This window comes from Sapajus apella, unplaced genomic scaffold (assembly GCF_009761245.1).
Source record: "Sapajus apella isolate SASKATOON/1434 unplaced genomic scaffold, GSC_monkey_1.0 scaffold147, whole genome shotgun sequence".
NCBI lineage: Eukaryota > Metazoa > Chordata > Mammalia > Primates > Cebidae > Sapajus > Sapajus apella.
In genome coordinates this window covers 80,619-94,022 of record NW_022437087.1, presented here as the reverse complement: position 1 = coordinate 94,022, position 13,404 = coordinate 80,619, and the positions used below count along the sequence as shown (strand labels likewise).

Genomic DNA, 13,404 nt, shown 5'->3' with positions numbered 1-13,404 from the left:
TACTTTTATAAGTTCACATCATAAATTTATGCTGCCTTTTATCTGTATAAGCCAAGTTATTTCACTAGCTTTTGGTATAGACCACGTATTCAGTATTGTTTCCCTAGGAGAGATGAGCCTTTTGCTCTGAGCCATCCATACTTTTATGTTTTCTCTCAGCTTGTGACTAACACTATACATACATACATACATACATACATACATATATACGTATGTATATGTGTGTGTGTATATATTTATAGATATATAAACATACACATATATACATATGATTGTGTGTGTGTATATATTTATAGATATATAAACATACACTTTTTCTCATGCTGGTCATTAATATTTAAACAATTTATTATTGTCTTTATTTTTTCTTTCTTACTGGTTTCCTTAAGTTTGTACTGTTGGCTTTCTCAAATTTAATGATTTGAAGCCTTAGTATACTTATTTAATTCTTGTTTAGACTAGAGATTTTGCCCCTCATTATAATTTAGCAGTATCCTGTAAGTCTTACTACATAATATTCTCACTTTTATTTTCCGAGTAATCTGTAGGCATAGTTTGCATATCTCTCTCTGATTCAGTAATTTTGTGAGTTAATATTTTTAAGTTTTCTAGGGAGGCAGAATTTGTTGTTGTTGCTTAAACTTAAGTTTTAAATTTCTGGTTTGACTGCTTTGTTGAAGGATAAAAACTGTACAGTTTTTACCTTAGGAATATATTTTAAGGTGTTTTTTTTTTTTTTTTTTTTTTTTGGTAGCCTAGTATATCATGTTTTTCTAATATTTATAACTATTTTCTTTCTTTCCATTCAGACTTTATTTTCTATCTATTTGATCTTTCCTAGTAAATTTCATGAGTATTCTGTCAGAGACTGAGACGTCAATTCATGTAAAGTACCCAAGTGGCTCTCTGACCCTGCTTTATCTTGGCGGTAGCAGCCTCCTTCCAGTAGTTTATGCTTTTTCTGCTCTTTCTCTTATGAAACTGCCCCATACTGTAGAAAGTCAGCAAGATGATTTTCCTTCTCTTCTTCCTGTCATTTTCTTCCATTTTTTCTTCCTGAGCAGTTCCACTGCATTCTCCAGGTAACAGGTTAGTCACATTCATTTGCTCATTGCTTTAAACTTGTTCATAAAAAACAACAAAACACTCATCCTTCAAATTGATCTCTCAGAGCCTCTTGCTTTTCTTCTTCCTGCACTGTGAGAGTATGATGATATACAGACCATTCCAAGCCCTTGAAAGTTGATTTCAAAAAATAATAAAAGAAAATAAAGATGGGCGTGGTGGCTCACACCTGTAATTCCAGCACTTTGAGAGGCTGAGGCAGGTGGATCACTTGAGGTCAGGATCACCCTGGCCAATATGGCGAAACTCCATCTTTATTAAAAATACAAAAATTAGCCAGGCGTGGTGGCTCCAGCCTATAGTCCCTGCTACTTGGAAGGCTGAGGCAGTAGAATCGCTTGAACCCAGGAGGTGGAGGTTACAGTGAGCCGAGATCGCACCTGTACAGTGGAGGTACAGGTGGAGGTTACAGTGAGCCGAGATTGCACCACTGCACTCCAGCCTGGGCAACAGAGCGAGACTCCATCTCAATTAAAAATAAAAAAAAAAAGGGATTATACAGACTGGATCTCTCCTTTTTTTCCTCATTTTAAAAAATGTGAAATACACGTAACGTAAAATATACCATCTTAACCAGTTTTAAGTGTACGGTTGAATGGTATTAAATACATTCATAATGTGCAACAATGATCACCGTCTATCTGCAGAATGCTTCATTTTGTAAAACTAAAACAATATATCCATTAAATAAGAACTTCCCCATTCTTCCCTTCCCCCTGTCTCTGGCGAACACATTCTGCTTTCTCTATATATATTTTGACTACTCCACATACCTCATGTATGTGGAATCATACAGAATTTGTCTTTTTGTGACTGGCTTGTTTTACTTAGCATAATGTTCTTAGAATTCATCTGTTTCATAGCATATGTGTCAGAATTTCCTTTTTATGGCTGAATAATGTTCCATTGTATGCATATACCACATTTTAAAATATATTCTTTATTTTTTTTTTTAAAAAAGAAACAGGATCTCACTGTGTTGAGCTCATTCTTGGGCTCAAGTGATTCTCCTGCCATAGCCTCCCAAGTAGCTGGGACTACAGGCACAGATCACCACTCCTGGCTTAGTTTGTTTGTTCATCTGTCAGTGGACACTTGGGCTGTTTTCATGTTTCAGCAATTACGAATAATACAGCTATGAACATGGGCATGCAAATACCTGTTTGAATCACTGCTTTTTATTATTTTGGATATATACCCAGAAGGGGATTGTTGGATCATATGTTAATTCTATTTTTTAAATTTTTTGAGGAATTGCCATTCTGCTTTCTACAGCAGCTGTACCATTTAATATTTCCACTAACAGGGCAGAGAGGATCCAGTTTCTTCATGTCCTCTCCAGTACTTGTTTTATTTTCTGATAGTAGTGTGAAGCGGTGTCTCTTTGTGCTTTTGATTTTCATTTTTCTAATGGTTACTGTTATTGGGCATCTTTTCATGTGCAAGGACCTGCCTCTACAAAAACTTTAAAAATTAACCAGGTGAGGTGACATGTACCTGTAGTCTTAGCTACTCCGGAGGCTGAGGTGGGAGGATTTCTTAAGCCCAGGAGTTCAGGGCTACGGTAAGCTATGATCATGCCATTGCACTCCAGCTTGGGTGATAGAGCAGGACCTGTCCCTAAAAATAAATAAATACTGATAAAGGTGGACTTAATTCTGTTATTTTGCTGTCTGTTTTTCTGTGTCACAGAGCTTTTTTTTTTTGTCTTCCATTTCTTTCATCACTGTCTTCTTCTGTGTTTAGTGGATTTTTTGTAGTGCAGTATTTAAATTCCTTTCTCATTTCCTTTTGTGTATATGCCGTAGCTACTTTCTTTGTGGTTAACATGGGGATTATGGTTAACATCTTAATGTTATAAATATTTAATTTGAATTATGCCAGCTTATCTTTAATAACACACAAAAATTCTACTCCTGTACCACTCTATTCCCACCCTTTTCAGTTGATGTCACAAAATTAAAGCTTTATATAGTTGGTCCTCCATATCTGTGGGTTCCACGTCCATGGATTCAGCCAACTGAAGATTGAAACTAGAAAAAAATAAAATAAAAAATGTAAAAAGCAATATAGCATTAAGAACTGTTTACATAGCATTACATTGTATTTGGTATTGTAAGTAAGTAGAGACAATTTAAAATATAAGAGAGAATAGGAGTATGTTATATAAGGGACTTGAGCATCCACAGATATTTTCACATATATGGGGGTTCCTGGAACTAATTTCCTGCAGTTACCACAGGACAACTGTACGTTGTGTGCCCAAAAGCATACACTAATTCTTTCAAATGTCTCTTAAATTATTTAGAAAATAAAATGCAAAATGTAGAGTTACCAGCCAAAGTTATAATAATACTTCCTTTTACACTAATAATTTTTTTCCCCACCAAAGTGTATTTGTCTCTTAAATCATGTAGGAAACAAAAAAAGGAGTTACAAATCATTTATACAATAGCAGTGGCTTTTGTAATTATCCATTGTTTCATTTTTATTGAGATCTTTATTTCTTCAGACAGCTTTGAGTTACTGTTTAGTTTCCTTTTATTTCACCCTGCAGGACTCCCTTGAACACTTCTTGCATTACCACTTCTAGTGATAATGAACTCTCCGTTTTTTTTGTTTGTTTTTTTTTTTTTGGTTTATTTATTTTAAATTTTGGAAATGTCTTAATTCCTCCCTCACTTTTGAGTGAAGTTTTGCTGAATATAGGATCTTTGATTGACAATTTTTTTTCTTTTAGCACTTTATAGCTGACCTCCAAAGTTTCTGATGAGAAATTTATTGATAGTCTTATTGAGGATTTCTAGTATGTAACCAGTTGCTTCTTTCTTGCTCTTGCTGCTTTCTTTTTTCTTCTTCTCCTCTCTCCTTTTTTTTTTTTCCTTTGATGGAGTCTTGCTTTGTTGCCTAGGCTGGAGTACAATGACATCATCTCGGCTCATTGCAACCTCCATCGCCTGGGTTTGAGTGATCCTTCTGCCTCAGCCTCCTGAATAACTGGGATTACAGCCACCCACCACCACACCGACTAATTTTTTTTGGTATTTTTAGTAGAGACGGGGTTTCGCCATGTTGGTCAGGCTGGTCTCGAACTCCTGGCCTCAGGTGATCTGCCCATCTAGACTTTCCAAAGTGCTGGGATTACAGGTGTGAACTGCCACACCCAGCTCTTGCTGTTTTCAAGATTCTCTTTTTGTCTTTCAGAAGTTTCATTATAATGTGTCTTGGTATGGGTTCTCTCTGAGTTCATCTTACTTAGTGTTTGTTGAGCTTCTTGGATGTTTATGTCTTACATCAAGTTTGGGATGTTTTCTTCATACATTTTCTCTTACTGTTTCTCTTCAGCTTCTGGGACTCCCTTGATACGTATATTAGTTTGTTTGATGGTGTCCTTCAGGAACTATAACCTCTGTTCACCTTTTTTTTTTTTTTAAAAAAAAGCTTTTTTTCTGTTTCCCAGACTTGATAATTTCAATCATCTCCTAAGTGTGCTGATTCTTTCTTTTGCCTGCCCAAATTTGCCTTTGAATCTCTTTAGTGAATTTTTCACTTCAGTTATTGTACTTTCCACTCCAGAAATTATTTTTGGTTTCTTTTTAGTTTTTTTCATCTCCTTATATTTTCATGTTGTTCATACATCATTTTCTTGACCCTTTCTCCATATCTTTCTTTAGTTCTCTTAGCATCTTTAAGTTGTTTGTAAAGTCTTTGTCTAGTAGACCTGCCATTAGGTATCTTTCAGGGGTGGTTTCTGTTAATTTTTTTTTTTTTTTTTTTTTTTTTTTTATTGGGGCTGTACTTTCGTGTTTCTTTGTATGGTTTGTGAATTTGTGTTGAAAACTGGACATTTGAATTTAATAATGTGGTAACTCTGGAAATCATATTCTCTGTCTTCCCCAGGGTTTGCTGTTATTGTTTTGTTTTGTTTTTTAAATTGTTGTAGGCCATCTCTGTGCCAAGGATCAGTCTAATGTGTAAACTTAAGGTCTTCTCAGGCATTTTCTGAGCCTTTCCTTAGGCTTGCATAATCACTTTCTAATTTTCCTCATTGCTTTTGAATGCCTTAGTCCCTAATGTCTGACACTCAAAGGGAAAGAAGAGAAAAATGAGAGGATGGACGCTAGCCCTTTACATCTCCAAGAAGTCTCTTCAACTAGAGGGGAAATGGCTTGCAACAATGGGAGAAGGTGCAACAACAATGCACCTCTTCTTTGTCTGTACCTCTGTAATCAGTGATCAGAGCACAGATTCCTGATATTTGGAGGACAAGGTTGTTTTTGCCTTCCCTGGGTCCTGCAAGTTGTATGCAGGTTGCTTCGGGAACACATTCACAGCTACCCACCATGGGCTTGGATACCTGCTATGTGCTCAGAGCTGAAATTAACTGCAGTTTACTATCCAACCCTTCCCCTGGAAGTTGCAAGTCTTCAGTAGTTCCTAAAATAGTTATATCTACCAGTACAATATTTTCTAGGTGGGGAGACAGATTCCTGTTGCTTCTTATTCTACTGTCTTCTCTAAATCCATCTTTTAAGACTCTTCTGTGGACCTCTTGGACCACCTTCCCTCATAGAAATTTTGGCTTTGGTATCCAGTTACGCCAGTATGAGACCGGCCCATAGGTACACAGCTCAAGAGCATAGGTGATACCATGCACTGTCTGTTCTCCTGACTCTTTCACCTTACTGAAGAATCCTTCTCAGTTTTTAGTCTAGAATAGTAGGGACCCTCATTATTTTTATGCCTTCTGAGAGATAAAATTATTACAAAGCAATTCAGAAACTGAGCTAGTGGCCCATAATTAGTAGACATCAGCTTCTTGTGGTTAAAAATATGTGTGTTGTTTTTTTTTTCCTCCCATCACTAAACAGACTTCATAATGTGTTTGCTAGAATAGATCACTGCTTGAGGGGAGAGCTTGGAGGAGGGCAGTCAGTTAGGAAACATTTTGTAGGAAGTCTCATGGATGTAGTTCTGCTGCTGCTATGGTGAATCATACCATCACATAGAGGCCTAGATTGGGATCTCATCAAAACCTGCAGAGTATTTGGGCAAATTACAAAATGTCTTTTCCCCTGGGTAGCAGCCTAGTGCCAGAGTTCATCACCTGGAGCTGGGTTTCAGCCCCATCTTCTCCCTTCCTTGGGCCCCTTTGTGTTGAACACAGACTACTCAAATCCTCTAGTGGTCCTGAGTTTACAGCACAGTAAACAAACCTGGAGTTAAACAAACCTGGGTGGAATCCCAGCACTGCCACTTGCTGTATGGTCTTAATGCAGGGTACTTAGAACTTCAGTTTTCCAGCTATAAAATCTTACCATATTACTGTGGGATTCAGTGAAATAACGTATGTTCAGCCCTTAGCACAGTGACCAGAACACACTGAGTCTTCCATTGGTGCTATGATTGTTATTACTCATTGGGGTTTCATTATGATATTATATTTATCTTTCATTTAGCATTACATCCTCAAATGGATAAGTACTCATCAGTAAGTGCTATTATGCTTCTCTGTAATATGGAAAAGTGTCGACCATTTCTCAAAGACATTCCATGGTTCTGATCTCTGGATTGTATTACTCATGTGCCATGTGGATGTAAGATTTCATCGTCCATCAGGAAAAAGATGGAAATAGACACAGAGGGAATCAGTGTTTATTTAGTGTCTGTTATTGGGGGACTCTCTATATTGTCATCTCATTTGGCCTTTGTAACAAGTGAGAAATTGAGGCTGAGGAAGATTAATCACTTAAAGTCACATGTAGCTAGTAAAAGGCAAAGCCAGAATGTGATTCAGTTTATTTATTTAATTTCTTCTTTCCTGCTCCCCACTTCTCCTGGGGGCCATAAGGAGATTCTTGGGATTCCTCATAATCATTTCACTTATCTACTATTTACTTTATTTGTCTCTAGAATAGAAATTTTACTTTCATTTCTGGTACTTCTTAGAGAGAAAGTTAAGCAAGCTTCTCTCTCTCTATTGTCTTTTTTTTTTGTTTTTGTTTTTTTTGGTCATATTTAAGCAAATCTCTTTCTTACAGGTAGCAGTAGCTGATGTGCAATTTGGCCCCATGAGATTTCATCAAGATCAACTTCAGGTAATAATGAACGATGCTGTATTTTTCACATGCTGATTTTCTTTAAAAAGGATGGAGGTGGAGCTACGTTTACGCATTTAAAAGAGTCTTCCATTTAGATAATAGTATTTGGATCAATGTTAAATTCCCTGAACTTGGTAACACTACTATAGTTAGATAAGAGAATATCCTTTCTTAGAAGTACACATTGCAGTGTTTAGAGGTGCAGAAGTGTTTATAGCCTACTTTCATTGGTTCAGCAATAGGCCAGGCACAGCGGCTCACATCTGTAATCCCACCACTTTGGAAGGCTGAGGCAGTAGGATCTCTTGAGCTTGAGGAGTCCTTGAGGAGTTTGAAACCAGCCTGGGCAACATAAGGAGACCCAGTTTCTACAACAGCAAATTAGATGGGCATGGAAGTGTGCACATTTGTGGTCCCAGCTGCTTGGGAGGCTGGGCTGAGCCTGGGAGGTCAAGGCTGCAATGAGCCATGATCGTACCATTGTACTCCAGCCTTGGGCAACAGAGTGAGATCCTGCCTCAAACAAACAAAATAAAAAAATTGGTTCAGCAATAAAAAATGTGTATAATTGTATGTATGTACATATATGTGTTTAGAGAGAGAGAAAGCAAAGCAAAGGTGGCAAAATGTTAGTTGATGAATGTAGAGAAAGTGTCTCTGTTGTTCATTGTCATTCATATTTATGTAGGTTTGAAATTTTTAATATAAAAAGTAAAAAGATTATCTTTTCAATGTTGGTGAATCAGCTCTATCAGAGAGAGAGATCTATAATTTATCTACTTCAAAATATGAGACAGAAAACAACCAATTGAAATTTAGCCAAGTTATCCATGCTCCCTATACATAAACACATGCTTTATTCACTATTACATTTAAAAATATGTGAAAAAGACTGACAGAAATGTGTGCTTTTAGTTCTTGGCATTTATGATCTTTTTGCTGTTGGGTAAACTCAGAGGAAATAAGCCTTAGGAGGGTTTCTGCCAGCTTTGCAGTCTGTTTCACAGGCTGCCCATCTCCATCTCACCACTGTTGCCCCATTATCAGTCTGCTTCTGAAGGGATGGAACATTGGTGCTTCTGAACCAGATTGGGAGTGGGAATAGCGGCGAGAGAGACGAAAGGAGGCTGGCTGGATAGGGAAGAGGCTGTGTAGATACAGTCCTCACTTGCTCCAGACCGGCGCTGACATGATCGGGGCAGGCACCTGGACAGCCAGCCACTGTCCTGGGCAGAGGCACAGATACCACCTCTTGCAATTCGTGCCTGTGTCACTTAACTGACAGGCTTTGAAGTGTCACACTTTGGTCTATTTTAATCTTTCTTCTTTTAATCAAAGGGATTTTTTTTTTAACTTGGAGGAATTTTATAAAATCTTGAGTCAAACATATCAATACATTCTTTATAGGATTTAAGTATTCCAGTAATTTCACCAAGATATTAGCATTTGCCATCTGAGAACTTATACAATTAACTTTCTTTTAGCTAAAATAAGCATTAGTGTGTTTTAATTCATTTAGTTTCAAGGTAAAATGCTTAACTAAACCTTGGTTGAGTTCTGCCAGTGGGTTTCTTAGCAAAAAAGTAGGCATATGGCCAGTTGTGGTGGCTCACACCTGTAATCCCAACACTTAGGGAGGCTGCGGTGGGCGGATCACTTGAGCCCAGGAGTTCTAGACCACCCTGGGCAACATGAAGAGACCCTGTCTCTACTAAAAATACAAAAATTAGCCAGGTGTGTTGCCATGCACCTGATTCACTGAGGCAGGAGGATTGCTTGAGCCTGGGAGGCAGAGGTTTCAGTGACCCAAGATTGCACCACTGCACTCCAGCCTGGGCAGTAGAATGAGACCCTGTCTCCAAAAAAAAAAAAAAAAAAAGTAGGTATATGATCTATGCACTTGGACTTCCTAAGAACAGCTAGAAAATAGCACAAATTTGGGGGAACTGAGTGATACCGTCTCTGAATTTTACATAGGAAAAAGATAACTGTATCCTTGCCTTGAAAACACTTGGGAGTTTTCTATGGTTTGTTAAGAAATGACAATTATGGGCCAGGTGTGGTGGCTCATGCCTGTAATCCCAGCACTTTGGGAGGCCAAGGTGGGAGGATCACTTGAGGCCAGGAGTTCGAGACCAGCCTGGTCAACATGGCAAAACCTCATCTCTACTGAAAATAGAAAAATTAGCCAGGCATGGTGGCACGTGCCTGTGTGGTTCCAATTATTTGGGAGGCTGAGGCGGGAGAATCACTTGAACCTGGGAGGCGGAGGTTGCAGTGAGCCATGATTGCGCTATTGCACTCCAACCTGGTGACAGAGCAAGACTTTGTCCAAGGAAAAAAAAAAAAAGAGTAAGAAATGACAATTCTAACCTCTTTTTTTAAAAGAAGTATTTGTGCTCTTTTGATTCAGGTACTTTTAGTGTTTACCAAAGAAGATAACCAATGTAATGGATTCTGCAGGGCATGTGAAAAAGCAGGGTTTAAGTGTACAGTTACCAAGGAGGCTCAGGCTGTCCTTGCCTGTTTCCTGGACAAACATCATGACATTATCATCATAGACCACAGAAATCCTCGACAGCTGGATGCAGAGGCACTGTGCAGGTAAGCCCAAGACTTGGGCCTCAATAGTCCCATTGGCCTTTGTAACAATACATGCAGCCTAGAAATAGATTAAGTTAGACTCACTCTTTTAAGTTGCCTTCCATGCATGTAAAATAAACAAAATATTAGAACCTCATTATTTGTAGGACTGCTGTTTATCTCGTTTTGTCTTGCTTCACTCACTTTACTTAAAACAGTAAGAAAACATTAATAATAAGACTTATTAAGGGTCAAAGTGAAACTCAAAATGTAATTAACCACCAGTATCACCTGCATATTAGTGCAATAAGAATTAGAATTTTTCAGATTGTTTTTGAAAATTTTGAAAATCGTCTTTTTTTTTCCTCTCAACTTTGTGATGAAATTGTCTTTTAATGTTAGATGAGTGAGTTTTATTTATAATTCTTGCACAGTGTCAATATTATGAGGGAATTCTGTGTAGCAGACCTAAATCTAAAAAAAATGCCTTTTAAGGAAAGTTATTTTCTGCTGATGGAAGCAAGGCAAATATAATGTAAAATTTTATGACTTTTTAATTTTAAGGACATTTAAAATCTTGACTTTTAAGAGAGAAAAGATTTAAGCTAAACCCATGGGTTAAAAACCGAGGTGACAAGCAAATGACACTATATTAAAAGATTATACGTGGCATATGTGGTGAGGTCAACATGGGTTGTTTCCTTGATTGTGAGAGCTCCACACTCCTGGTAGTCAGACTAGGTAGCGTTTACCCTTCCATGATTTGCCTCCAGTAGTTTCTCCTGTGGCCTTGATCTAGTGCCTGAAATGCGCCCATGTTTCTCATCTGTTTCAATCTGGTTGACTTCACAATAAGCTATTATCATTGTAGCCCAGATTTCTTTTCTTTTCTTTTCTTTTTCTTTTTCTTTTTTTCTTTTTTTTTTTTTTTTGAGACAGAGTCGCCCAGGCTGGAGTGCAGTGGCTCAGTCTCAGCTCACTGCAACCTCTGCCTCCTGGGTTCAAGTGATTCTCCTGCCTCAGCCTCCCGAGTAGCTGAGATTACAGGTGTGCACCACCATGCCTGGCGAATTTTATATTTTTAGTAGAGATGGGTTTTTACCATGTTGGCCAGGCTGGTCTTGAACTCCTGACCCCACGTGATCCACCTGCCTTGGCTTCCCAAAGTGCTGGAATTCCAGGTATGAGCCACCGTGCCCGGCCTACCCAGATTTCTTGAAATGTCGTCTGGCCAGTCACCCAGCACATTCATGGGGGATTGCAGCCCGAGAGAAATGGAGTGAGCTCTGGCCAGGGCAGAAGGAGGTCCAGGTCCCTATTTGGCTCTCCCTTGACAGCTGCTTGTCTCTGGGTAACTCTGCCCTCTCTGGGGATGTTTTAGTTCAGTTGTAAATTTGGAATATGTGGTTTCTAATATCCCTTCTATCTCTGCCTTTCAATAGATACTACTCAAAGGAAGGGGTGACAATATCTAAATTATATGGTGTTTGGTCTTGGTGGGATGTTGCAAGGCAGTAAAGATATCTAAGCTGGGCCAAATGGCTGTCAAGATAGAAAAGGGGAGGACAGGGCGAGGGGCTGGAGAGAACTTGGCCTCTTTCCCAGTCTTGTCCAGGCCCAAACCTAGCCACAGGTATGTGCTGGACAATGGAAATTCATACTTTCAAAGGTGATTGCTAGAACATCTTGTATTGTAAAAGAAAAATTAAATTGTATTGGTTATGCTCCACTGTTAATTATGGTAAAAGAACCATAACATTAACTTATGTTCCACTTTTTAAGAGAAGAAGATGTACTGTTGCTGTATATTTTAGGAATATTGTAAACAAATAGCATTAATTCTTTCAGCAGATTTTTACTGAGTTGTGTGCAAGAGAATGTTTTAGACTGAAAGTTATGAAGTTCTTGCCTTTTATAAACTTATAGACTAGAGGAGTCAAAGTATTTCAATGAAAAAAATTAATGTTACATACTCAGTTAAAAATGCACACAGATACCAAATTCTGTAAATATTATAGGTAACCAGAGTTTTCTCATATAAATAACAAGAAACCGAGAATGTCAGATGTGCCTCTTCTCTGTGAAGTGCCTGCCACCCTCCATCCAGCCTCTGCTCAGGACCTGGGGTTCACTAAATGAAAGCCCTGAGCTTTAGAAGCTCTGCTTTATGGTGAACCCAACTTTGTCCACAGTTGGCCCACAGGGTTGCTAGAACAGATCTGTTATTCCTCTTCCCCAGAATGGATTTCCAACATTTGAGGACAGGAATTGTGTTCCCCAAGACACCTTTTCTTTTCTGAACTGACCACACCCTTACTGCTGTCAGCGGTTCCTAACAGATGATGATTTCATATTCCCACCACGTCAAAGGTGCTTCCCCCGAGTACCCTTTTCTGATTGATAGCCCTTGTAAGCATGGCTCCAGAACTGAAAAGCTCACACTAGGTTTGGGGGAGCCAATGACAAGTGAGCAGAACGGCCTCCTGCACTGTGCTAGCCAGAGAGAGCAGAGCTTTACAAATGTAATCCCTGATCACATTTCTTTCCTGATGGCCACATCACAGCCTTGGCCGAGAATCTCAAGTCTTTCTCACAGGCTGTGTTCTACCACATCATCTTCATCTTGTTGGGTGAGGATGTGGGGTAGGGGTGGGTCCTTGTGCTAATCGTAGTGAGTGTTCTAGAGGCAAGAACAGACCTTGATTTATTTTTCTAATCAGTTTTGTCTTCATTCTGGCCCTTACCTTGCTTATCTCCCTTAAGATCATCCTTTTAAGGATGCTTGCCCACTTTGGACTCTTAAAGAAATCTTTCCAGGCTCTTCCTCCCGAACCAGCTTGCCTACTCTCTGAGCTGACTTACATGGCTCATGAGACCTTAGCCCTGCAGAACTCTTTCCTTCCTTTCATCTTCCATTTTGAGATACCTAATCAACACGGGCTGTGAAGAGCTTTTCTTCAGTTGCTGACCTGTCTAAATGACTGGCATTCATCTATATCTCTCTGTTGGGGGGCATTTGAGATGCCTTGCTAACAGCAAATACGATATTATATTTCCAAATCTACCATTTTAGGAGCCCTACTTTGCAAGTCTCCTCAGGTCTGGGCACTCCATTTAGTACTAGAGCTACATGGATGAATAAGATGTGCTTCTTGTCTCTGAGGAGCTGATACTTTAGTTAACAGGGAAAGTGAGTGATTTTGGTAGAGGCTTGTAAGTGCCAACAGAGGAGGTTCATGCAGAGTGTTGTGGGTGCCAGTGTCAAAGAGGGCCTTGCAAGAGGATACTTGAGTTGCATCTTAAAAGATGAGCGGGAGTTTTGGAAGGAAGAAAGGTAGAGAAAATATTTCAAGTAGAGGGAGCAGCATGTGTAGAAACAGGCAGGACATCCGGTCACCTCTGCTCAGTGCTAGATGGCTGCTGGCCAGACAGATGTGGAATGGGTGTCAGGGGAGGTTGGAACAGCAGACATGACCCAGATGATGAAGGCCTTGTGTCCTGAGTCAAAGGCTGTGGACTCTACCACGTAGATAGTTGAAACAATGATATATTCTGCGCAGGAGAGCATCGAGCAGGATAGAAAATCACTTGGCTG

At 39.1% G+C, this 13,404-nt stretch overlaps 1 protein-coding gene across 3 annotated transcripts in view; it reads left to right on the top strand.

The window, feature by feature from the left end:
- The window catches only part of PDE8A (phosphodiesterase 8A), a 146,394-nt gene that overhangs the window by 68,826 nt on the left and 64,164 nt on the right, over window positions 1-13,404 (top strand). For all 3 annotated transcript variants that reach the window (XM_032264784.1, XM_032264782.1, XM_032264783.1), the window contains exons 2-3: window positions 7,167-7,223; window positions 9,640-9,830. In XM_032264784.1, coding sequence (XP_032120675.1) covers window positions 7,167-7,223; window positions 9,640-9,830 — 248 coding nt within the window. The remainder of the gene's footprint in view (window positions 1-7,166; window positions 7,224-9,639; window positions 9,831-13,404) is intronic.